General features: G+C 44.2%; 1 protein-coding gene across 1 annotated transcript in view; it reads left to right on the top strand.

The window, feature by feature from the left end:
• The first annotated feature begins 4,700 nt into the window (after positions 1-4,700).
• The window catches only part of nos1 (nitric oxide synthase 1 (neuronal)), a 98,649-nt gene continuing 76,008 nt past the window's right edge, over positions 4,701-27,341 (top strand). Inside the window, exons 1-2 of the mRNA XM_078554027.1 lie at positions 4,701-4,850; positions 22,251-23,164. Coding sequence (XP_078410153.1) covers positions 22,440-23,164 — 725 coding nt within the window. The 5' untranslated portion in view covers positions 4,701-4,850; positions 22,251-22,439. The remainder of the gene's footprint in view (positions 4,851-22,250; positions 23,165-27,341) is intronic.

Raw genomic sequence — 27,341 nt, 5'->3', positions numbered from 1 at the left:
TAATTTAGTAGTCTGTCGTGTACACATAGATAAATAAGGCCAGGATATCCATTAATCTATTATTAAGCATCAATCCCACCACAGTACAAGCAACAATCGCAGCAGAGCAAGTTACCGGACTCTCCTTTGAGGTTTCAACTCTCGTCAAAAGCTCCTTCCAGTTTCATTCGCTGCGCAACACTGTCGGTCTCTACAAAAATAGAACCTCCACAACTCACCGGCAAGCAAGCAATGATTATTAAATCCAATCTACAAACTCTATCCCAAATAACTGCGCTTCGGTCTCGGCAGCGCAGACCGGTTTTCCTGTTCCAGCCTTCACATGAGACTAGGCTCAAAGCTCCTCAGCTAATCCCTCTCGGGGGGAAAAGTTCTGCATTCAAACCTCAACGGGGTGTTTGTGTATTTCTGTTCTATTTAGATATCGCCCGCCAGGCACAAACACACACTAGCTAACAACGCGTTCATCTTTCTCATCGGAACTTGGAGTCGATGTTCAGCGATCAGAAGTAAACATGTATGGGTTCAGGCAGTGTTTATTTAAGGAGAGCCCTCCATCATATCGCACGTTTTCTGGGAGCAAGTGGACTCACTGGGCTAGTGAAAAATTAACACATTGCTCGCGATTGTAGGAAGTGCAAAGAGACAAGGAGAGACTGTACTTTCATCCTTTGTTCACTGCCTTCCTCTAATGCCACCACCAATTTGTGCTCTACTCTTGTTAATTCCCCCTCGGTTATCGTGTGTGTGTGTCCTGTTCCCTTGTCTTTTTTTTACCCTGGTCATCATTCTGAGTTCATACGCGTGTAAATCTATGGATTTCTAATATCACACCTTTGCAACTTGACACTATAACCGTGAGCCGCTCATTCGCCTTTCTGTCCCCATTCTAACAACTCATCTGGCGGATTTTCCACTCCAATCCGTCCTATTTCTACATTTATTCGCACACTGCTTCGCTTCGCCCACCGCAGCCTGCAATCAGAATAACACTGAACTCGGGTTAATGTTCTCCTGAGCCTGGCCCCCCTGACCCCTGCATGTACATTCGCCTTTTGTTGTGTCAGTCCTAACAAGCGCTTGGTCTTGGGGTTTATTTTGCATGCCCGTTTAGCCTTTCTTATTGCGTTGGGGCGGGGGTGGGATGGGGGGTGAAACTGGAACTTCCCGTGTAGATTCCACAAAGATGTCGATGATTTCTTAAGCCTGTGGCTGCTTCTATCAGGAAAAACGCCTGAACATTCAGTAAGCTACTTCAGGGTGACTGAAACAGGAGATTCGGATGCTTCATTCTAATTCTGGTTCAAGTTACCCCGTGGAGTTTGCTAAGTAGAACACTTTGGGTCACTCCCCAGGCGCCAGCCATGGTTCTAAGTGAATATAGCCCGACAAACTTCAGAGCAGTGGAATAATTAATTAATGCATCTTCCCTGCAGCCCAGCACGGAGGGCTATTAGTGACTATCTCCTATTGATGCATCCCCTCACCCCCAACATTTCCTCTACCTCAACAAAATAAAAACAGAATTACCTGGAAAAACTCAGCAAGTCTGGCAGCATCGGCGGAGAAGAAATCAGTTAACGTTTCGAGCCCTCATGGCCCTTCAGCAGAACTGAAGCATAGTTTCAACAAGGGAGAAATATAAATTGGTTTAAGGTGGGTGGGGGGGAAGAGACACATTGAGGGTGTGGTGTGAGCAGATAATCAAAAGATGTCACAGACAAAAGGGTCAAAGAGGTGTTGAAGGTGGTGGTCTTTGAGAAAAGTGCTAATTAAGAATGCAAGACAGGATATTCAAAGTACAGCTCTAGTGGGGGTGGGGTGGAAAGACTAAAGGTTTTAGTTTTAGATTTAAAAATAATGGAAATAGGTGGGGAAAGAAGAATCTATAATTATTGAAAAAACAGCGGGGGGGGGGGGGGGGCAAAGAAACGGGGTGGGGATGGGGGGAGGGGGAGTTTAAGATCTAAAGTTGTTGAATTCAATATTCAGCCCAGAAGGCTGTAAAGTGCCTAGTCGGAAGATGAGGTGCTGTTCCTCCAGTTTGCGTTGGGCTTCACTGGAACAATGCAGCAAGCCAAGGACAGACATGTGGGCAAGAGAGCAGGGTGGAGTGTTAAAATGGCAAGCGACAGGGAGGTTTGGGTCTTTCTTGCGGACAGACCGCAGGTGTTCCGCAAAACGGTCGCCCAGTTTGCGTTTGGTCTCTCCAATGTAGAGGAGACTTAAGTAATGAAAGTGGAGTCTTTCGGCGATAATGTGACACCTCAGCCGATCCGTCACCTCTTAAGGCCCTGTGGACGAAAAATAAAGCAGTCCAGCGTGATTTGTGAGGGTAACTCTGCTGCTTATTGGGTCTGGTAGCTATCAATGAAGCACTTGTATACATTACAAGATCGCAGACTCGTGTTCAAATCTAACAATGTGGTTTGCTCTCTCCGGTGTCCCATTAAATCTTTCCATTGTCAAACTACACTTGACAGCCCATTTACTGTCTCGGTTTGTTCGAGTTCGCGCTCAGTTACAGTGACTTCCAATCACCGTTCCGTCCTTTTTATGTTCAGCACCAAGTTTCCTGGAAATGCCGAAGTAGCCATATCTCTTTGAAACTGACTTCCATGTCAATTTCACAACTCCTGCCTGCTCTGTAATTGGGCCGATCCAACGCTGTCCTTTCGAAATTGGCAGGTTGCAAGATGTATACATTAACTGTGATGGCATGCTGTAAGTTTAAATGTTACATTGCCACGCTACTGCTGCCAACAGCTGATCCCATGCGCGCAAACTTTGTTTTTGTTTCACTGCATGAGAAATAGGAACTTAGAACAAGTGGGGGAACCTCGAACTAGGGGACATAGTTACAGAATAAGGGGACACTCATTTAAAACTGAGCTACGCAGGAATTTCTTCTTCCAGAGGTAGTGAACGTCTGGAATTCTGTACCCAGAGAGTTGTGGAGGCTAGATGACAAAGTATTTAAAGAGGAGGTTGATAGATTTTTGAAATATCGGGGAGTTGAGGGCTATGAGGAGCTGGCATGAAAGAGGAGTTGAGGCCTGGGGCAGATCAGCCATGGTCTTATTGAATGGCAGGGCAGGCTTGAGGGGCTGAATGGCCTACTCCTATTTCTTATTTTCTTAACTGGAGCAGCGACACCTCTTCTCAAGCCTGCTCCGCCTTGTCTTCCAATCTCAACTCCACTTCCCTGCCGGATCCCCTTAATTCTTGGTTTCCTTAAGGTTCCTATAATCTCTTAATCTCCGACCTGAATATACTCAACTACTGAGCATCCACAACTCTCTGAGGTAGAGAATTCCAAACATTCACAACCCCGAATGAAGACATTTCCCCTCATCTCAGTCCTAAATGGCCAACCTCTTATCCTGAAAGGTTGTCCTTTAATTGTAGACTTTGCAGCCAGAGGAAGGAACCTCTCAGCATCTACCTTATCAAACCTTTTCAGAGATAAAAACAAAAAGCTAAAAGCTACTGTGGAAAGCAATGAAGGTGAGCAGGGCAGAAGTAGAAAGCAATGAAGGTGTAAACCTTTTCAGAGTCTGACATGTTGCAATGAGGTTATTCTTTTAAACTCCAGGGAGTATGGATCCCTACTCAATCACTCTCTCATAGTGCAACCCTCTAAAGCCAGGACTCAATCCAATGATCCTCCATTGCACGCTAAGGCAAGTGTGTCTTTCCTCAAGTACAGAGCCAAATACTGGATACAGTCTTCCAGTTGCGGTCTCACCAAAGCCCTCTACAATTAATTGCAGCAAGATTCCCTTACTCTTGTACTCCACCCCACTTGGAATAAAGACCAATGTGCCATTTGCCATAATTGCTAGCTGTACCTGCATGTTAACTTTTTGTGTTCTGTGTACAATGACACCCAAATCTTTTTGAACACCATTATTTTTAAATCTGTTTTTCTATTCTTCTTACCTGAATAAATAACCTCGCATTTCCCCCACTTTATACTCCAGCGGCCACTTGCTTAGCCTGCAATATCCCTGTGCAGATTCCCTGTGTCCTCAGAGCCCCGTCTTATAAAATGTCAGTGGGGTGAGATCTGCATTTGCAGGTTTGAAATCGACACCAGGCAGCAAAAGAAAAGTTTCCAGCGCCAATTATTCCATGCAAAATGTTTTTTTTTAATGGAAATAGGGAGTTTCAACTATAGTTGGAATTCACGCAACGACATTTCTTTTTTAGTGCAGCCTAATTGTTGCAGTTACTTGGACCCCACTACTTCACAAAACACAGTGAAGTCACGTTATGACTGGGCAGCAAACATTGAGTCTCGAATGCTATGACGTTTGGAAATGTGAAATTTAAAGTTACCATCGGGTTTTTTCTTCGGACTTGATTTGTGTCCGACACGAAGCGTCCCGCTGCAAAAGGGCATATTCTCATTTTTCAGCCAAGTGCTTCTTCCATAGCGAGAAAGGCGGCGTGTTGATGTAATGTTGTATTATTTATAACGTCGTTGGGTTGTCAACGACCCATGACTTTCTGACCGCGCTGCTTTCTTAATGAGGGTTATATTGTTCCACATCGGCCATAAAAGAAACTGGTTGGACGTCAAAGTTAATTCGTTTAGTGATGGCAGGGGAAGAGAGGCACATTAACTAATGCTTCCTCACGACCCTCGGCAGAGGATGGAATTGCTGCATATTTATGCTGCTTCCAAGATCTCAGGGTAGATAGAGAGAGAAAGACAAGGGAGAGGGAGGGAGCTAGGTGAGTGTCAACCGAGTGGATCGGGGCAAAAAGATAGGCAAGTCCATCTGCTCCAGACTGGACCAGACGACAGAGACAGCTGGACAGCAGAGATACCATCGTGGAACTAGGTAGGTGGCTAATGCATACTTGCATCTGGCCGTTTAAAAATAAAAGCACCGACTGCATTGTGCTTTAGTCCCAGCTTTTCGATCCCCGCTGGAAGGCGAGGAGAACGTGCAGAGGACCAGACCCAAAGACCCGGTTTCACCGCGATAGACAGCAAAAGACACTGAAGTGTTGGTCAATGCGTGGTTCCGGGTTGGCACTGGAGGGGTTGGCGGTTTCGGGCTCCAGTCTTTGGAGTGAAACAGAAAGGGGATCATGAAGGGACGGGATAAAGTTCGTACTTTCGTTACCCTGTTCACTCGGTCCTACTTAACCCGCTAGAAAGGAAGCGCTAAAGCACCGTTATATGATACAGCCAGGTCTTTCTCTCTGCACCTGAATGCCTGGGGTGGCGGGGTGGTGGCGGGGGTCTTGTTGTGTAAAGTTACAATTTGTAAGAGTAGAACGCACTCAGTGCGAAACCTAAGTCTGGAAAGGCTGTGGAAAGATTCTGTCCAAGTTTGCTGACTGTACTCTGTAATAGGCTTTCATCGTATAGTTCTTGTAAGAAGGGAATCCTTTTCACTTCCACTCCACTCGAGCACCTAATCTTCAGGAGGCGCTACACGCAGGCTGAGGAATTTATTTGGACAAGCAGCGTGATGTTATCTCTCGCGTTAGCCGCGGTAGCTGAGAGTTCTCCTGCTACAGGAGTGTCAGCTAACTTGTCCCTTCAGCTGGTCCTGGGCGAATGAAGGTGACTTTCGCTGCCTGCGGGTGGTGGGGGGCTGATCTTCATAAACAGATCAAACCTTCCTTGTGCAGAGGAGCGACGCCAAGTTTATTTGCTGGCAGCGTCTTTATTCCTGGCTCCAGCTGTTTTATAAGCATGGGCTGTTTGGGAAGGAAGTGCTGAATATACCCCTGTGTTCCATGTATTGTAGATGTTCGGAAACTGCCGGTACCTCAAAGTGGCGGATCTAAAATGAGGACCGGAATGTTTATTGTGCATGATGTTTAATCAATATGCAGAACCTGTTTCAATGTAACCCTCAGAAAGGGTCACTTTCTAGTTGTCAACAAAGTTGCATTTTAATAGCGCCTTTAACATGAACCCTCATTAGGAGCTTCAAAGAAACGTTATCAGCCAAACAGGACAGGTGAGCAAAGGTCAAAGAGATCGGTTTTAAAGAGCGCCTTAAATGATGGAGACAGAAAGGTGGGAGAAGGTGGGAGAGGCTTTTAGGGCACATTTCCAAAGCTGCGGGCCCTGACAGCCCAAAGCACCACCAGGCTTGGGGACAAGGGATTGGAGAATACACGGGAGGCCAGAGGGGAAGGAAGGTGGAGTTGCAGATCGAATCTTGTAGGGCTGCAGAGCTGCTGGAGATGACAGAGGTAGGGAGGGAGGGGTGGGGAAGCCATGGAGGAATCCCAACATTTTACATCCAAAGCGTTCGTGGGAGCCAAGGTAAGCCAGCGAGGCCTGGGGTGAGGAGTGAATGGGACTTGGCATGTTTTATCGGATGACCGTACACCTCCCTGAAGGTGTTTTTAAAATATATTTATTCATGGCACTATTGATTATCCTGTGTAAGAAAACATGTGTACAACGGACTGAGCTTTGTGTAGAGGTTTACGGAGTCCCAGCACTGCAGAGCCATGGACTACATGTCATTCTGTTGGTAAATTTACGGTCAGGTCACCTTACATTGTCCCTTGAACCAAGTAAAGCCGGTTAAAGTACAACTTGAAAGTAACTTAAGTTCCAGGTACAAGGTGTAATTTCGCAGTTTTGCAATTTAAAGGCTGAATGAAGACTGAAGAGCAGACGCTCGCTTAACATGTCTGCAGCAACCTGTCACAGCTTCTGAAGAGAAAACGGACCGGTTATTAGGGACAGAGAATGTTTGCTTATTCTGGAAAGCTAGCCCATCATTCTCATTCGAAAGCTTCCCAAATTGTTATATACTTCACTCTGCTTGCGGTCCGATTTTTCTAGCATTTGCATTTTTTTGTCACCTTCTGCTTGTCATCGTTTCACCAGAGACTACCAGACATGTACCATTCTCAGTGTCAAGTTCAACTCCGCCAGTTGGCATTCAACGTGACTCTTAAAAAAAGATACATTAATAAAATCAAGCACATGCATTTCCCTGGATATTGTCAAGAATTTTCCTTATATTGGGGCTGCCTCGTAAACGCAAAGGTTTGCAGATATGACATTTTTTTCTGGTTGGAGGTTAGCGGATAAAAGACTAATGAATGCTGTAATACTGGATACAATGGTAAATTAATGTAATAGTTGGAAATAATAGCTCTCATGATAGACGGAATTGTTACTCTTGCAGACAACTTATGAGATGCTAGTAGCAGTCGGTGAAATATTGTACCTGGCCATTGAAATAGTTGATGCCCAGTTTAGCCAAGTTAACAGTCCGTGCTACAGCATATCACCGTGTAAAGTTTGCATCAAATTGGCCGAAATTACCGGGGATTACAGGTGAGAGACAGGGTTCCTTTTTGGGTGGACCCGCAATGCAACAGTATAGTTTAAAAAATCCATAAAGGATTGCAATGGCTTCCCAAAAAAAGTTTGTGAACTCCAGCGATGCATCCATTTACTAATAAGGTTGACTTTTCAACCATAATCCCCCGGGTCAAGTTAAAGATCCTGCAACCTTCACCTCTACTTGACTACGTCAAATTAGAAAGGGCAATTAAAGAGCAGATTATATATGTTTTCCGAGGTTAAGAAAATACACTGTTTATGTAATGATAAACCTTTCGGATGTGAATTTTACCTCTTCTAGCGCGCCCTTGTGGCGAGTGGAAGGTCAGACAACCCGCAGGGGAATCTTCACAGGCTACTTTAAGACTGAAAAATGTAGAGCTATCAACAGGATGTAGGATGTTTGGTAAACAGGGAAATCTTGTTTTAAAAAGTTTTTTAAAAATTGTATAACAATTTTCGTGTGAGTGACAAAGGTTGCAACTGATGCTGTTGGGTAGTTTCTTAGGAAAAGAGCTTGTTATAAATTTGAAAAAAACAAAAAGCTAAAAGCTACTGCGGATGCTGGAAATCCGAAACAAAAACAGAATTACCTGGAAAAACTCAGCAGGTCTGGCAGCATCGGCGGAGAAGAAATCAGTTAACGTTTCGAGCCTTCATGGCCCTTCAGCAGAACTGAAGCATAGTTAGAAGAAGGGAGAAATATAAATTGGTTTAAGGTGGGGTGGGGGGGTGGTGGTGGGGGGAGAGAGAGACACATTGAGGGTGTGGTGATTGTGGAGATGAGCAGATAATCAAAAGATGTCACAGACAAAAGGGTCAAAGAGGTGTTTTGTCTGAGAAAAGTGCTAATTATGAATGGAGGACAGGATATTCAAAGTACAGCTCTAGTGGGGGTGGGGTGGAAAGGCTAACAAGGTTTTAGTTTTAGATTTAAAAATAATGGAAATAGGTGGGGAAAGAAGAATCTATATAAATTATTGAAAAAACAGCGGGGGGGGGGGCAAAGAAACGGGGTGGGGATGGGGGGAGGGGGAGTTTAAGATCTAAAGTTGTTGAATTCAATATTCAGCCTGGAAGGCTGTAAAGTGCCTAGTCAGAAGATGAGGTGCTGTTCCTCCAGTTTGCGTTGGGCTTCACTGGAACAATGCAGCAAGCCAAGGACAGATATGTGGGCAAGAGAACAGGGTGGAGTGTTAAAATGGTAAGCGACAGGGAGGTTTGGGTCTTTCTTGCGGACAGACCGCAGGTGTTCCGCAAAACGGTCGCCCAGTTTGCGTTTGGTCTCTCCAATGTAGAGGAGACCGCATTGGGGGCAACGAATGCAGTAGACTAAGTTAGGGGAAATGCAAGTGAAATGCTGCTTCACTTGAAAGGAGTGTTTGGGCCCTTGGATGGTGAGGAGAGAGGAAGTGAAGGGGCAGGTGTTGCATTTTCTGTTATAAATTTGTTTTAATTGGGGTCGTGTAGTGTACATTCTTAACGTTTTAAAAGATGTGTCTCTGTTCGTGCTCTTTAACAGAATTGCAAAATTGGAATTAGGCCTCCCCCCCCCCCACCTCCCCCTCCCTCCCTCCCCCTCCCCCCGGATAAATCGGATAAAGAGGACAATATTGCAGGGCCATGAAGAAAGAGCAAGGGGGTGGGAATAATTGGATAACTCTTTCAAAGAGGCAAGATGGGCTGAATGGTCTGTGGGTTTCCATGATTCTATAATGTGAAACTCACTGTCATATGGAATGGTTGAGGTGAATAGCATAGATGCATTCAAGGGAAGGTTAGATAAGCACACGAGGGAGAAAGGAACAGAATTAGTTGATAGGGTTAGATAAAATAAGATAGCAGGAGCCTCCAGTGTCACATAAACACCACATGTCAAATGGGAGGAATCGTATTTGCTGACAATTGTACAACATACCTAATGTTCAGTACAACTGGAATCAATGGAACTAAAATTGTGCAGGGCTATGTCTGGCGGCACAGAGATTCTGGTTGTTTTGCATCACCGCCTATGCTCAATTTCACCCCCTGTATATTTAAGTAGCACTGAGCTTCCGCACAGGTACATTAACTTATACATGGTACCACCTTCATTGTATTTAGTAATCATTGTGAGTGAATTGGAAGCAGAGTTCACCTTATTAATATTGAAGTTCTTGAGCCAATAAATCCACAACCTCCTCTAGTGCAGGAAAGGGTTAAAACAGAATTCCGGCCTTTGGTGTAGTAGTAACTAATATAATATTACTAAGCAGTAACGTAGCTAGGAATAGATATTTGGGATAGGCGGATGGGATATGACCAAAGTTCTGACATCACAGCAAATCATTTATATATTCTGCAAATAAGAAAGAAAGAAAATCTTGCATTTATATAGCACTTTTCACATCTTCAGGATGCCCCAAAGTGCTTTGCAGCCAATGAAGTACTTTATAGAAGTGTACTCATTGTTGTAATGTAGGAAATGCTGCAGTCAATTTGTGCCTAGCAAGGTCTCACAAACATGAATTAGATAATGATCAGATAACCTTTTTTTTAAGGAGTGCTGGTTGAGAGATATTAGCCAGGACACCAGAAAGAGGCAACCTGCTTGTCTTCAAATAGTGTCATGGTAATTTTGTATTCACAAGAGGGCAGAAAGAGCCTTAATTGAACTTCACATTTGAAAGATGTCACCTCTAACACTGAAATACTCCCTCAGTAATTCAATAAAGTCAAGTCACTGCTTTATTTCAAATGTTGCTCTCGCCACTCACCCCAACAGAAGCAATATTGAAATATTTGGAGACAATTATAAAGGATAGTACATTAAGAGTTCACCCCACATCTACTCAGATTATCTGTCTCTAACTGGTCACTTCTGGGTGGCCAACATCCCTCCTGGGATTTGTTTTATGGTTGGGCTTTGCTGCCCTGCTTGTGTCTGACAGATACTTTGGGGCGATCTATCCTATGTTTCTCTGCTGTCGCATTCTCACATGTTCAGATTTGGCTCAGGAAGGGGTGGCTGAGTGTTAATTGATTAAGGTGTGGCCCACCTCGGCTACACCCCTGTGTAATACTACAATAGATGTGAATTCTTAGGCCATAAATCAGATTAATAAATTCTTATTGAAGATAATTCATATTGGTTCATTGCAAAAAGTTAACTATTGTAGTATTTGTTAACTGATTTGCATAACTAGGTAATACACTTCTCTGAGAACAGCTGTGTGAAATGAATTGGAAACTGACATGAAAAAGAAAATGTTTAACTTGTAGTATGAATTGCATCCGATAGACATTGCTTTCCTAAGCACTTCAGAGTTGGTCTTCTTATAGGATGGATTCAGGCCATTCTTTTAACCAATTGGAATGTGATAATAAAAAAAATCTAACACTGTTCTCAACTGTCGTGAATAGAGGTGGAAGAGGAGAATAACAACCAGGAAAGAAGTTGATTATCAGATGTTCTGACAATGAAAGATAATTGATCTGAAACATTAACTCTGCCTCTTGCTCCACAGATGCTGCCTGACCTGCTGAGTGTTTCCTGCATTTTCCCTCTTTATTTTAGATTTCCAGCATCCATGATCTTTGGTTTTGTTTCATCGTTAGATTGTCAGGTACATGTGCAACTTGCTACAAAGCCAGGTGATAATCTGAAAAGTATGCCTTTCAAATAGATTACCTGAGTGAACTTTTCTTGATGAATTTGTGAATGTTGCCATGCCATTAAGTTACAAACACAAAGATTCAATAAGTCCCTTTCATATCTAATGATGAATATAATGACAACTAAACAAAGACTTTTTCTGGCGGAAGGGCACTTTCCTTCTTGACAACAAGGAGCCTTTTTAAATCATGTTGAAAAGGTATAAAACCACAGAGGTAAAGTAGCTTGATACAAACTATCAAAGATAACAGAGAGGAGTGGGATGATAACATGTGAGGCCGGCATGTGTTACTGCTAGCCTCCAGCTATTAAAAGCAGTCAGCTTTCTTAAAGGAGAGCTGCACTGACTGAAAGAAAGCTGCTGCTGATTGCCTATACTGCAATTGTTTGCAAGAAAAATCAAATCGAATGGTGCAACAGGTCAGAGAGAGGGCTGCCAGGTCCATGGATATGCCACTGGAGGTCTTATTGATGGAGGACGGTGGAGAGATGGATGGTGGAGAGAGGCCATGTTTCCTCAGGGAGCGAGGAAGGAACACCCTCCAAAGGGAATGGGCGAAGGTGGGAAACATACCAGTGCAAGGCGTCTGGCCACAAGGACATGGCAGCAGTAGCAGCAAAAGTTCAAAGACTTCATGCAGTTGGTCAATGTCAGCAAATGTAATCTCACGTGACATCTCATATCCAGGATGCCAGCAAACTCTTATGCTGCTCAGTGCACCACACCACCACCATTAGCAGTGCCTAGCAATCAAGACTCGGGCCTAAGATTCAGATGTACCCTCCCCCACCCCCTTAAACACCTTCCAACATTTCCAGCTTACAGCCAGCTCTTGCAGCCTCCACATGCCTCCAGCTATTTGGCTATGGCAAACATCACCCAAACACAGTGCAACACACTCATTGACATCCTGTTTCCTCTGAAAAGAAGCAACGATTTATAAAACTTATGATGAGGGCTCATCAGGCAGCCAATGCGAGCTTATGTTAAACTATGCGCAGTGAACATATGTAGTAAACCCTCATCCATTGCACAAGCATCCTGTGGTGATATCATTGTAGGTATAATGCCTAGCTTAATAAAATTGAAGCAAAATTACAGGTAGGGGCAGTAGAATACTGGGATAATTTCTGCAATGACTTTTACTGTCATTAAGTAACAGAGCAAGCTTGGGAACATAGGGGATAGGATTCTTCACTTTGGGACAGAGTTCCAGCAGGATGAGCATTCCTTCCACCTCTCCAAATTCAGCCCACTGCGATGGTTTTCCTTGGTTACAGGTCATTTGAAATGTCCTGTGGGCACACAGAGGAATTCTCACCATCTAGAGGGAATGCATTCAATAGTAACAGTGCAAAGATGGGGGAATCGCGATGAATGCAGTTGGAACTCTTGCTGTGATATCTGAAGAGGCAGCAAGGGGCATTGAAGCAGTTGAAGCCTCTTGAAGACTGCATCAAGGCTTCAACTGATAGTTTCAGCTGAGAATAAAGCTTACAGCAGGTTAGCACTTGGCTTCAATTGGGGAGTTCAGGGACTTTGCCTCCACTTTCTGGGGCCTACCACACCTTATACATGGCAACTGGGAAGTTGAAGACTCTTAAAATGGGTTCTCCCCTCTAAGGTTCAGACCCATACTCTAGGTATCAATCACCCAAAACAAACTTTGGATACAATTCCCACTTTATGTGGAAAACTTTTATTAATATACGAAGCAATAGTATATACTTACAGCACCAGTTGCTTAGTAAGACCCACGTGCCAGTGGTCATTCCCGGGTGGTCAGTCCACTGAACAAATTCTTCCACACGACTTCCCGTGACTGACCAAGTCACACTTCCATGGCTGCAGCCGCAATATCCTTGTGGGCTATGGACTTATACCCCATCTGACCCTGGACCCTTGACATAAAAGGTAACACCTCGAATCAGGTCATCCGATTGGGTTTCAGTGCCTTATCAATCCCACCATGACTCTGCAAGCATGGAATAGGGGAGCAACTAGAACTGAATAATCACATGCCATGGGATGTCACTACTGGGTGTTTGTAATGATCCCACCAGATCAAACACTGTACTGTTGTGGTTCAACATCTTTCACTGCCTTCTCCAAACTCAACTATCATTAAGACTAACTTCCACCACATGTGTATTATAGTAATTATTACTTCGTACAGTTTTGGTTATACTGCAAGTTCTCACTTACAGTTGTTTGTTGTGTTCCTGAAGTTTGCAACTTTAAGTGAAACAACTGTAAGTGAATCATGGGTTCCCATAGGAATCAATGTTAAACCTGGATTTAGGAGTTCCTTTGGCGATCTCTTGCCAGAAAAACCAATGTACAAGTTGAAATACTGTACATGTGCAGCACTGTGCATTCCTAGTTGGAAAACTTGCAAAATAAAATAAATCACTGAATATAACAGAAATACTGTATAAATTATAATTAGATAAAACTAAAAACAAGCCCTGAGTAGCACAGCTTCAGTGTCTCACCCACTGCACTTCTGAAACTCTGCTCAACCTTTCGCTTGTATTCCGTTCCCACTCTGTCTCTCGCTCTCTTTCTCACCTTTCCCGCTCTGTTTCTACTTCCCAAACTCTCTCTCCTTTCCAACCCCATCTGTCCGCCTGACTCTCTCTTCTCTCATTCTGCCTGTCTCTCTCTCTCTCTCTCTCTCACCTTTTCCACTTGGTCTCACCCCCTCAACCTCACCCCCAAACCAGCCCAGGGCAGTGACTCAACAATCCAAGGTTCTGGCCAACTCCCTGTCTGAGCTGCACCTGGGCCCAGAGCCAGGACCTCTTCCTGACAGTTTCAGGGGGAAGAACGTTTGTCCCAGGCCATGGATGGAGGTGGGGGTCTGTGCGTGGAGCCGAGGGCCCTGCTCCCCCCCTCCACCCCCCCCCCAGCCCTCCCAGGATTACTCACACTTCACCACCTGCTTGGCGCATGGTAGCTTCCTGTCCCTGCCCTGCACTCCTGCTCCCGGATCTCGGGCCTCACCCTCTGGTGAAGGCGGTGGCTCCAGAATCAGAACATGGTGGTGGCAGCACATGGGGGCATTGCCAGAGTATAGATGATGTAAAACCAACAATGGCGATGCAAATTGGAACAACAACCTATAAAAAATAAACAACTTTAAAACAAAATGGCATTAAATGGGGGCGTGACTTAAGGTCAAGACTTATTCTATTTACAAATATTCGAACTTCCTTTTTTTTTTGTACTTTCCTGCTCCTCCATCTAGGGAGACCAGATTGGTTCACTTCTGCTTTTCCTTCTACAGTCCCACTCCTCCATCTCGTGGTACCGGAATGGAGATCGCGACCGGAAGCTCTCAGGGTCTAATTCCCTCAGATCCTCCTCTTCTTGTTCATCTTACTGGGATTTCACAGGTGGTAGTGGCATTGGTATCATTTACACCATCAGCACTGTTAACATTATCATCCCCCTGTTGTGGGATTTGTAGGGGCTCTTCACAATCCCATGCTATTGGAAATATTTGACCCACCATGCACATAACAATTTCCTGTTGGTGAAATGCCTTGCTTTGGGACATTGCCAAATTCATCTGGTTAATTTGGAAGCACTTTACTCACTTGGACAACTGTACTGCATATACCAGAGGGCTAGCCTTGTCCACTATGCATAGGGTCCATTGTACAGGGGTTCACAACTACCTCGATAGTTTTGCAGGATCACCTATGCAAAATTCTTGCAGCTTTGAAAGAGTGTAGGATTGAAGAGAACAAAAAACATTTGCATGTACTGGGCTAACTTGAACTTGTTTTTCTTTAACAAACCTGTTTCAAAATTCCACACTCCTTGTTTTTAATCAAAAAACAAATGTATTCCAGGGATACCAACAAACCAGTTCAATGTGTTTTTTTCTCAACAAAGAAAGGTTTTTTAAATTCTTACCAAAATCCTTTAACTATTTAAGACCAAGAACTCCAATGGTTCCCCCCAAAAACTTTTAACTTCTGTTAAATGTCACTAACCCAAGACCAACCTGACACAAGATTAACCATAATCACTTCCAACAGCCAAAATTCAGGATTCGTCTCCGCTCGTCCCGATGTCCTCCACACTCCATGTTCCTACCACCTGGTGAGCTCCACACATTGGTCCGGACCACAGCTAGTTATATGTACTTACAAACAGAAATACAAGAGATGTTAACAATATTTTACAGCATAACAGAAAGACAACAGATATCAAAATGTCTTACTGAAGCAATGTTAATTAACTTATGTTACGGAGAGGGAAGAGAGGCAAACCAAACTTCTTTATTTTTCTTGCCATCTGTCCACAAGCAGAGGTGTTTTAATTTTTGAAATAGACCGTGGCATGTTTCCCCAAACCCTCTGTTTGTGAAGTCAATTTTAAAATGACTCGCAGCAAAATCTCTTTAGTGCTAAATCAAAAATATTGTTTATTCATACATTCAAATCTGGGGTATGGTCATCACAACTGCATATATATACACACACACACCACACACACACACGAGAAGGAGATAGGAAAGGAAAGAGTTTCATAACCTGGAATAACTTAAAACAAAAAAAGAACCAAAGATGGGGTTATTAATTCATGTGCATGTTTGAGTCCAGAATGTCAGAGTCCAGTGAGGATTCCTTCACATTGGAGTTAAAGTTCAGGTGGGTTAGTTAGCTGAAAGCAAGAGTTGCCAAATTACTTCTAAGCAAGATGCAATTGGTATGCAGAGACTTATTTCGATCTACAGGAATTTTTCAGAGAACCAGGTATCTCGGAGGTTCAGAGTTGAGGCAGGCTTTGTTGTCAGCCTGGAGTCCTGCTTTGGTGTTGACAGGCTGGATGGCAGCGGATTGTTCTGGGAGCCCAGGAATGTAACATTGAAACTTTCCAAAGGCCAAAGGGGTTTAGGTCATGTGATGTTGCCCATTGATGAGTCAGTTTCAGATTAACAATTAGATTCTATGGCTGGAATTTTCCGTCCCCATTGGCATTGGGCGTCATGGCGGACGTGAGCAGACAATATGGTGGGGAGGCCAAAAATTGGTTTCACGATACTGTGAAACCAGTTTACAACTGCCTGCTCCACTGTCAATGGTGGGCCGCGTTTCCCACCGCCAGACATCGGGAATGTCATCTTAATACATCTGCATATCATTATAAGCCCTGCTTGCTGGAATCATCCCCCCAAGCTGGATCATCTGGGCACGTTGCATAGCATTTGAAAGGCGTGCACCTGGCAAGCTGAACTTCGAGGAGAACTCGAGGGTGAGTGCACACTTATGTTGCGTAGCGCTTACGAGGGTCGCCCGTTGGACTTCAAGGTTGAGACATCGCACAGTCAGGCGAGGGCACAGGCAAGTTGCATTTTCCCGGCTGGCTGACAATGCGGTGCCGGGGCAAGGGCTACACTGCGGTTGGGGTGAGTTGGGGGGGCAAGGCAGCATGCTGTGTGGCGAGTTGGGGTGTGCAAGGACTGCATTGCGTCTGAAGCAAGTTGGGGGGCAAGGCACAAGCACATGCAGGGTGGGCGGTAGGGAAGCAGCTATGCTTCAGGGAAATCTTGTATAAAGTGACCATTCCTCCGCAGCCGAGACAGTTCAATCGCAGCTACATTGACATGCTTGGAGTCAGGCCTCTAGCTTATCTGCCCACTCAAGCGATACAGAGTCATGAAAGTGCCACCAAATGCTCCAGAGCTTTTCATCCCTCAGGCACAGACTACAAACTAATGAGCATTTTAGTGAACAACAGAACAACTGAACGACTGGGCAAGTTGTATAATCTCCTTGCTAAAGCTAGCCATGGAGCAGTCACTGATGGAGGTGCTCACAGTCCCTTGCAATGTCATCATCCTGGTTTGGACCAGTCTCCCTGCATGGTTCAAGCTAACATCGCAGCCTTGCACTGAGGGTTAGGAGAGTGCCTGAGCCTGAGCTGAGAGCACAGCATGCAGTCGAGAGGACGAAGCTGCTGCCAATCGGCCAGGTGGAGTGGGGCAAAGGTGGGTAGGGTTTCAGGCAGCCATGCAGCTCACTAAACTCTGGCCATGCAAGTGGTTGTCAGCACTCTCCGGGATGCGTTAAGGAGGCGTTCAGGCTTAAGCAAGAGAGGTTCCTAGAACACCTAATCCATGCGTCTCTCTGTTTCACCTGCAAGAGGAGTACATCAGGAGCATGGAGCCAAATGACCTAGCTGTATGCCTCATGGCTTACAGAGAGCAGAGATGAAGGAGAAGAGAGCGATAGATGTGCCTGGCTGGGCAGACGATGGAGAATTGCCCTCAAGAAGAAGGGGCAGCTGGGAGCCCTAGGCATATGGCTGAAGAACCACAGCAAGCCGTTGCTGGTCAGCACCTAACTAGACCCAGGTTCTATAGATGGCACTCGCCATTCTTGCAGATGACCAAGAACCAGTGTCGCTAAAGACTGCATGTCCAGGGAACTGGTCAGTCACATCCCGCCACCAGCTGCAGGATTTGGCGCCACGGGGACATGGAGGGCATTTACTGACAGTGGCCGTGAAAGCGACCACGGTGCTCAATTTTTACACCAGTGGCTCCTCTCCCGGCTCCATAGGTGACCTCTATGGGATATCGCAAGCGTTAACACACAAACGCATCCAGGAGGTCACGGACACCATACTGGCGAAGGCACACAGCTTTGTGCATTTCGCCCAAGATCAGAAAAGCCAAGAAACACGAGCGCTGGGCTTTGCCCAGACCTTAGGTTTTCCACAGGTGCAGGGTGCCATTGACTGGTGCTTAGATCCCCATGGCAACAAGCGGTCAACTACGTCAACCGCAAGGTCTGCGACCACCACAAACACATCTTGTAGGTCTGCGCATGGTTCCCAGGGAGTGTCCACGACTCTTACATTCTCAGTAGGCCTCAGATCTCTGACGGTTTCCAGGGCCCACAGATGTCCTGCAGGGTTGGCTCTTCAGGGACAAGGGCTATCTGCAGAGGACGTTGCTGATGACGCCCGTGCGGCAGCCTCAGAATGAAGCAGAGAGAAGGTACAATGAGGATTCTGCAACTCACACTTTCGTACAGCAAACCATCAGAATGTTGAAAATGAGGCTCCGGTGCCTGGACCGGTTTGGTGGAGCCCTGCAATACAGCCCACAGAGAGTGTCACACACCGTCGTCGCCTGCTGTGCCCTTTACAACCTGGCACTGCAACAGGGGGAGGAGTTGCCTGAGGAGGAGATGGAGGAGGTGGACATCTCCTCTGACGAGGACATCAACGGGCATGAGGGTGAGGAGGCCCTCGATGGTGAGGATGATGGCGATGAGGCCATAGCACTGGCCAGATGAGACAGGCACGTTTGGGAGCTTCCATAGCTGCTAGATTCATGAAGGATGATGATGTCATGCAGTCAGGGACACCATAGATCCTAACATTGTATCTGTGAACATTTGACTCCTTTCTTGCTGATGGCAGTGCACATACTCTTTGTGATAAGGCTCCTGTCATGGAGAAGCAGTGGATGCCCATAGTCCCTACATTCCAGGAGGATGATGACGTCATGTAGTGGGGACACTCCATAGATCGTCACACAGCTTATGTGAATGTCTGACTCCTGTCTGGCTGATGGCAGATCACTTGCTCTCTGTGAACAGGGTCATATCATGGAGATGAAGTGGGGAAACTTTAACTTCTCCTGATCCTATGGCATCCTTTGTGGGCTGAACCCTTCAGGATCACACTGTCACCAGACACAGATGCTGATGAGATGGGGGCCAGCCGCACCTCAAAGATTCTGAGAGCACACAGAGAGAATGAGTGAACTCTGTGCTGCCGGCCCAGGACATTCTGGCAGCAATGATAAGCCTCATCGAGGTGCAAGCATGACTGCTGTGCCCAGTAACTGTGAAGACACACCATCAGTATGCTGGGAAGGCTGGACAAAGCACAGGGAAGAGGCACTGGACTGAGACGCCTGCCTTTATGGCTTTATCTTGTGCAAGGACCAAGGTTTCACATCTGAGTGACACGAACACTGCTCATCAGAACAAGGAGCCATAGGCAAGGAGACATTCTTGGGAGTTTATTGACAATAGTGAACGTCATTTACAAGCGATTAACACCTGTGCTCAGGCTGTGCAACTGCATCTTCTTAACTTTCCTAACACTGGCAATGTATCTTGGTGCTCCCCCAAACAAGCACAGCGGAGGTGGGGGCAGCTTTCTGTTTGCTACATCCCATCTACGTAGAACTCAATGGGTGTCCTCTGAGACTGGAGGGTCCCTGCCTGTTTTCGGGGACCTGCTGTGTGGCAGTGGCACCCTCCTCGGCCTGTGTAGCTGGAGCTGTTGGTGTCAGAGGCAGAAAGGATTCAGATGGGTTGGACACTCATGGGGTCGCCTGGGTGGATGGCCCCGGGGGCGGGGTACTCTTGCTGATCCTCCTCCCTATGGGTGCCCCAGAACCCCTGGCTGCCCCACACCCTTCTTACATTGACATTGTTGGAGGCCAACTATGGCATCAGTGATGGAGTTCAGCCCGTGCAGCAGTGCAGGAGCGATGCCCTGGACCAAGGTCTCCATGGCAGTCGCCAACCTACCATTGTTAGCATGCGGCATTATCACCTCAGCCTGAAGGCAGATGGACTCCTCCATCGTGCCTTGCAATCTGAGGAGTTCAGCGGACATCCCTTCCTGATGTTCCTGAGCTTGTCTTTGCAACTCCAACAACTGAGATGACCGAGTCCAGCGGCTCCTCATCTAACTTGGACTCAGCAGTTTTCTTGTTTCTAGCAGTCCTCCGAATGTCGGAAATCTAAGAAGTCCCTGCCACTGCCTGCTGTGGATCAGACAGTGCGTTGTGCCCACCAGACTGTGACCTTGAGGCTATTCTAAAGCTAGGTTTCACTAAAGTGTGTGTCTCTGCACTGGCGGAGGGTGTGGGTAAGCACTGTGATGGGGCTTCAATGAGGGTTTCATCAGATTCTTCTTCTGAGGTTTGTTTGGGGCTGGAGTCGAGGACCTGGGTCATGGACCTCCACAGTTGTTTTCCAAGTGCGCCTGCAAAAGCAAGGAGAGATAATTAATGTATAGCAGGGGACTGCGGAACAGGGGAAGTGACTAATATCATGGTTGTCTGATGGATGTTGCACCACTGGACCCTCACTTGGTAGAGCACCGCTGGCCTCACCATCAGCACAGGAATGGTCCAGATTGTCGCCAGACAGCTGGATGACTATTTTCAAAGACCCTGAGGACCTTGATTTCAGGCATTCCTCCACCAACCTGTGACTTCTCCCCTTTGTTATGTGCCAGCTTGTCCTGCATGAATACAGATGCAGAGAGTAAGCAGGATGCCTACCAGGCCTGATGAGAAGGAGCCTGGCATGTGTGGGGGGTGAGTGGTGCCAGGGACAGGATGAGGAGATGATTTGCAGGGCAAATGAAGGTGTGAGAGAGTGAATAGTGGTGTCCCTTGCACTGGCAGTGAATGAGCTCCCTGTGGATGTGTGATGGATTTGTGAGTGTGTGAGTTGAGAGTGATGAGAAGAGTGAGTTACCCTGGCAGAACAGAGGAGATCATTCATCCTCTTTTGGCACTGATTGGCTGTCCACTTTTTCAGGGTGCTAGGGCTGACCACTGCTGCCACCGCCTCCCATGTAGGATTGGTGACCTTGCTTGCTGTCGTTCACCCAGAGCGGGGACAGAGGACATTGCGGCGGGTCTGCACTGCATCCAGTAGGCTCTCGAGGGAGGCATCGCTAAATCTGGGGGCAGCATGTTTCCTCCCTTTGGCAGCCATCAGTTCCCAGCAGCTTCCTATCCCTTGAAGAGCGCTAGCTCTTTGCAGAGGCAGCCTTTAAATATGGCACCCAGTTCTCTGAAGGCCTGAGGTGATAGTGGGTCGGGTGAATCAGAGGACACCCCACCAGCGACCAGATGTTTCCCAGGAATGCATAGTGAATGAGGTGGGAATGGGACAATGCGGTGTTAGTTCATATTTCTTTCTTTTGCCACTGGTTACAGACAATTTGTTTGGCAAACAGTTATTTACTTGTTAAGCTTACAAACCTGGTGCTCGTATTCTGTTAACCCAAATTAAAGAGTTAGGTAGAATTGGGCAATTTGGTGGTCTAATCAAATTTTTCACATTTGTCGCGGCTTGGGGAACAGTGGGGCTTGATATTACAGCGCACTATCCCCAGTGAGTCGTGACAGTAGGAACACCGAGGAGAATCTGTCCACGGCATCTAGGACTTGTCAGGGACATTCCACCCAGAGATTTTCAACCCTCTAATGATCTGCCGCTCCATTTCTTCATTATTCCAAACATACTATTATCTTTAAACCAAGAAGGATATTTTAATATCTGCTTTAATTATTATAATTTCATGTTGTTAGGTCCCACTTTCCTTTGTGGGATCAGTTGCCCAATTATATAGCCACACAATCTGCCACACAAGTAAGTAAACATTTACAAAACTCTAGTTTGCTTCATGACAGGCTTTACTATTGTTATTTTAAATTTATATCTCTTAAAAACCTGCTGAAAAATATTTAATGTAGTGTCTTCACCTTGTTCTCAGGCATTAGTTTTTCAGAAGCTGAGCTGAAGTTTATGATTCACAGGAGGTTTCAGACATTATAATAAGATTTAAATTGAAATGAAAATTGTAAACTTATTTTGATCAGCACAAGAGTTCTGAGACAGAAGGGTACCAAATTCTGGGTTACCGTCAACACTTCTTTGATCGGAAGGCCACAACAACCAGGAGATTTTGCTTTCAGTGTTAATTAATTTCATGACAGCAACTACCATCCCCGTGAATCTCTATTAATCTGGCAGATGGTGTCCACTTTCAAAACCATGTTAGACCTGCAGTATCCCTTCTTATCTTGACTTATTGTGTCAATTCCACAAAATGAAGGCAAAATAACCATTCTATGTTGCAAGTACTATGAATTTGTTTGGGGACCAGTTTGCTGTGAATTCTGCAGCTCTCAATCTCCACTGTTTAGTCTGTGAATATATTGTTGGTAAGGTGGAGTTAATCATAAAGAAGGATCGCAAAAGTAGCAAGGTGATTCTCAGTCCCAAGTAACTTCAAGGATTTCAACAAATGGTTGATACATAGATGTTCTTTTCTCCAGAGGTAACCATTTTGATTTTGCACAAATACATTTGGGATGGAAAAATCATACTGTTGAAGTTATTTTATGGATGTATTCACTGAGCAGTTTCTTAAAACAAATGTTAAATGAAAATATTTTCTTTTTATTACAGCAAGAATTAGTGCTATTTGGCTCCCTCAACTAATATTGTACAGTGTTTGTTCAAGTGAACTAGGAGCTTTATGAAGACTGGAAGAACCCAAATGTGACCACAGGTTAATTATGTTGGATAAAAACTCTATATACATGGACATTCAGTAAAATCAAACAGTAGCTTCTTCCCCCGAGAAACGGCTGAATCATGGAGAAGAATGAGTTCCAAGTCCAGCAGTTGCAACCAAACATCATATCTGTCCGACTATTTAAACGCAAGGTGGGTGGTCTTGGATTTTTAGTGAAGCAGAGGGTGTGTAATCCCCCTGTGATCATCTCTGACATAATTCGTGGTGGGACAGCAGAGGAGAGCGGTTTGGTGCAGATTGGAGATATCATTGTGGCTGCCAATGACAAGCCTCTGGTTGATGTACCTTATGAACACGCTCTGGAGATGCTGAAGAACATAGCCCCAGAGACTTTTGTTGTGTTGATTTTGAGGGGTCCAGAAGGTTTCTCCACTCACCTGGAGACCACCTTCACTAGTGATGGGATACTCAAAACAGTGCGTGTTACCAAGCCTTTGGTTCCTGTTACCAAATCAAGTGAGTCACCCATTCAAGGCGTCCAAAGCAAAGACAACCTCAAAGCTGAAGATAAAAGGATGAGAGACACCTGTAACCCAGCATCAGAGACATGGGAAAATGAGACCCCACAGAAGTCCAATCCCCTAATTCAGATCAAAGGAATGATGTCTTTAGCTAATGAAAACTCTTTAAAGAGATCAGATGCCTGTTTTACCAACACAAACAACTCGATGAAAGATGGAACAGCTGAGAACGATGAGCTTCTTAAAGAAATTGAACCTGTACTAAATCTGCTGAAGAACAGTAAAAAGCCAGAGAAGTGTGATGCAGAAGTCCAAGTGGACAGGTAGGCAAGCGTTACAATTTGGCCCAATTATTTTTCCAGTTTATTGTTTATTCTGGGAATGGGTATAAAAATGGGCAGGAGCGGCAAAAACCATGTTCTATGATCCTTATGGGAGGAAGGAACAGGAATATGCCAGATGTGATAGCCATGAACATCTTTATAAAAAACATATTTAAGACTTTCCTACAATTAGTGCACTGAAGGAAATTTCTTCAAGTCAATCCCAATGCATCCATTAATTTTTTTGTTCTACAGAACACAGGGACATGAGGAGGCCATTCAGCACCTCAAGCAATTGTTCAATGAAATCAAGGCTAATCTGTGTTCTAATTCCATCCACCCAATCTGCCTCCTTATCTCTTCGTGCCCTAGGCTACAAAAAAATCCGTCAATCTCAGATTTAAAATGTTTAATTGAGCTAACATCTATTGCTTTTTGTAGAAGAGGGTTCTATATTTCTTCCACACTTTCTCTGAAGAAGTGTTTCCTAACTTCTCACCTGAAGGGAGCTCTGATTTTAACTTTATGTGGAAATTGCAGAGCGACCTGGTCATAATCTTCAAAACCTCCTTAGATTACGTGGGTGGTGCCAGAGGACTGGAGAGTTGCAAATGTTATAACCTTTTGCAAAAAAGGGAATTGGATAATTACCTGAAGAGAAACATTTGCAGAGTTACAGGGAATAGACAGGGTGAGGGGTCTTGCTAAACTGCCCTTGCTGAAGGCAGGCACAGACACGATGGGCCAATCTGCACCGTCTTCCATTCTATGATTTTACAATTCCATGTTACCATGACTCCCCCATCTTGGGATAAAAGGTATCCTCCTCCCAGTGAACTCTTTTCAAAATCCGATAAACTTCAATCAAATCATTCCTTAACCTTCTATATTTCAGGGAATACAAACCTAGCTTTTGTGATCTCTCCTCATAATCTAACCCTTGAAGCCCTGGTAACATTCTGGTGAAACTGCACTGCTCACTTTCTAAGGAAAATAAATCCTTTCTAAGTTGTGGAGCCTGAACTGTACACATTACTCCAGATGTGATCTAACCAGGACTTTCTATAGCTGTAGCAAATCGTTCACCCCATTATATTCTAGCCCTCTAATTATAAAGGATCATTTAGCCGTTTTGGGTGCTTTTGCACCTGACTGCTACATTTTAATGACCTGCGTAGATTACCATATAAATCTCTTTGGACCTCCACTGTTCCTTACATTTCATCATTTAAAAAAATGCTTGGATCTATCCCCTTTTTTGGTCCAAAACAGATGAATCTCAAACTTACCTGCGTTGAAATCCACCTACCACTGTTTTGTCAAGCTTTGTAATGTCAAGCTATTGACTACACTATTTACCCAAAGATTAATCTACCAATCTTTGTGTCATTGGCAAACTTGGATATTTGGTTCTCCATTGTGTTGCTTGGGCCATTAATAAATATAATGAATAGTGAAGCCTCTAGCACAGATACTTGTGGAATCCCCCTAGCCACTTTCTTTCAATGGAGTACAAACCCATTATCCTTACTCTTTACTTTCTGCCTTCTACAGCCTAACCAATCTCATAAGTAGGTCCTCCAATTCCATGAGCTTTCATTTTAGCTAACAGTCTCTTATGTGGAACATGATTTGGAAAATGCACTGTCCTATTTTAGTGCTTCATATGTTTATACCAAATTCCTTTACCACTATTTTAACAGGGGAGTTAACAATCCCATTAAAATTGAGGGCAGAGCAGCTTCATATGAAGGTGTGAGGCTTTGTGCAATAATATGACTCAAAATAGTTTCCAGGCTGTTTATTAAACACTAGAAAAAGTTTGTCAACCGAAGAAAGCTGACCAATGCATCATATGCAGAAAAAGAATTATGTCATCTATCAATACATGACATCGATATGATCAGTTATAAATGGTAATAGAACGTGAGACAACAAAATTATCGATAATGTAGTACCACAGCCTTTTGCTTCATTGCTGAATGTGGTGTTAGTTACTGTGCAGAGAGAACACAATTACGAAGTACCTGATTTAATTTTAGAAAAAAACAAAAACAAAATTGCATTAAGTATCCACTGTGCTTACATGTTTTCCAACCATAATATACAGCAATAAGTGCCTTTTTAACAAAGGACTAACTGAGAAATGCTAACATAATATCTGTGTTAATTATTTAATTGCTTTCAGATGCACCTCTGCACATAGTCCAGCTTGTCCAAAGTCTGTTGCTTTAAATAATAGAATCCTGATTCATTGAATTGGACCATTGGCCTTTAACCTCTACAACATGGGTGCAAGTGCAGAGTGGACTGATAATAAAAATCTTATATTAGCATACACTTCCTATTGTGCCATTTGACTTCCTGTTGTCACACTTCTGTCAAATTTTTGTGTCAATCTTTTCGTTCATGAATCCCAAGGTGCACATTTGTAATGAAAACGGAATGTCTAATCTTATCACTCTGAGCAATCTGGCCATCAGATTGAACAATCTGGCTAATGGGTTCTGACAAATCTCTCAACATTCTTTTTGAAACCGCAAAAAATCAATTACCATCTTTTCTTCAGTACTTGAAATATCTAATGTCCAAAATTGGGATTCAAAAAAACAAAAATACTCAAAAGTGCATACTCACAAATAATAGATTACATTTATTTTCAATTGTTGAATTGCCTTTTGTATTTTTTAATGCCTCCATTAACGTTTTTACTTGAAAACCTCAGGAACTCTCAAAAGTTTGGACTTAGACTTGATACTTATGGCTAGAGCTGTGACAGTTGAATTCTGACTATGTCTGAACATGTGCAAAGTACCCAATTTTCCAGGATCCATCAGTACTGTTCAGCTCATTATAATTAGAAGGATTTTTCTCGAGTTTTTTGTAATTTCTGCTAAAAAGCTCAATAAAATCAAAAGGTTTATTTTAAAATCAGAGAAGCTGTTTCTCTGTGAATGTATATGTGAGAGAGAAAGCATGAGAATATTCTGAGTGCACACTTGTAGTTGTTGTTTTGTGCTTTACAAAAATTTCAGAAAGTAAAGTGAGAAAGAGAGAGAGGGAGAGAGAGGAGAGAGAAAGAGATTGCAGTCAAAAATAAAAGACCAATTGCCTAGCACAGTTCGAGGAGATACATGTTTTCAGGTTTTACCTGCCAAATGGATTTTTTTTTGTTTTTAGGCATTTGCATCTGACTCAACCAGATCACTCTCAAAATTAAAACTTTAGCTCAGCTGTCCAAAATAAAAGCCCCATGCCTCGTCGCTCTCCTACATTCCCCACCACCACCCCATTTGCAATTGCATCATCTAACACACGATTGGATGAATCTGATGTCATGCCTCTTCCACCAATTGAGACTTTGTTCCAAGTGTTTATGACTCGTCTGAAATTTATCATGTTAACAATAATCCTTTTAGCAATTTTAACCTGTTGCCTCTCCTGTCCTGGTATCCTGAAATATGTTTTAGAATCATAGATTCTTACAGCACAGAAGAAGGCTGTTCATACCATTTGTATCATTGAAAACATTTTGAAAGGGCCGTCCAAATTAATCCCATACCCAGCCCTCTTCTCCGAGCAAATTAGTTTCCTTCAAGCCTATTTCCGATTGCCTGTTGAGAATCCCTATGGAATCTGATTCCACTGCCCTTTCAGGCAGGACATTCTAGATCTTAACAACCCTCTGTGTGAAAAACATTTCTCCTCCAGTTAATTTGTCAATTATTTTACATCTGTGACCTTTGGTTACCAACACACTTGCCAGAAGAAAAAGTTCCTCCTTAATTGCTTTATCAAAACCCCTTATTATTTTGAAAACCACAATTACATTTCCCCTCAACCTTTTCTGCTCCATGTGAAGCAATCTCAGCTTCTCCAGCCTCACCACATAACTGAAATCGCATATTCCTGGGAAACCTCCTCTTTATCCTCTCAGGGCTTTAATAACCTATGGAAAATGTGGTGTCCAGCATTGTACACGATATTCCAGCTGAGACCTTTTATTGAATCCTTATCTATAGAAAGTACTTGATAATCTCTTGCCTATCACCTAGAAGAGGGAAAAAGGTTAAGAAACATCTGATTGAATCTTGGGACAAAAGAGAGCCCAAAGAATTTACTTTTGCATTCATCATCTTAACTGTGCTTGTGTGTTTTCCGAATTTGTGTCTTTTTA

This window comes from Cetorhinus maximus, chromosome 12 (genome assembly GCF_964194155.1).
Source record: "Cetorhinus maximus chromosome 12, sCetMax3.hap1.1, whole genome shotgun sequence".
In the NCBI taxonomy this organism is placed as follows: domain Eukaryota; kingdom Metazoa; phylum Chordata; class Chondrichthyes; order Lamniformes; family Cetorhinidae; genus Cetorhinus; species Cetorhinus maximus.
This window is presented reverse-complemented; position numbering and strand designations above follow the sequence as displayed.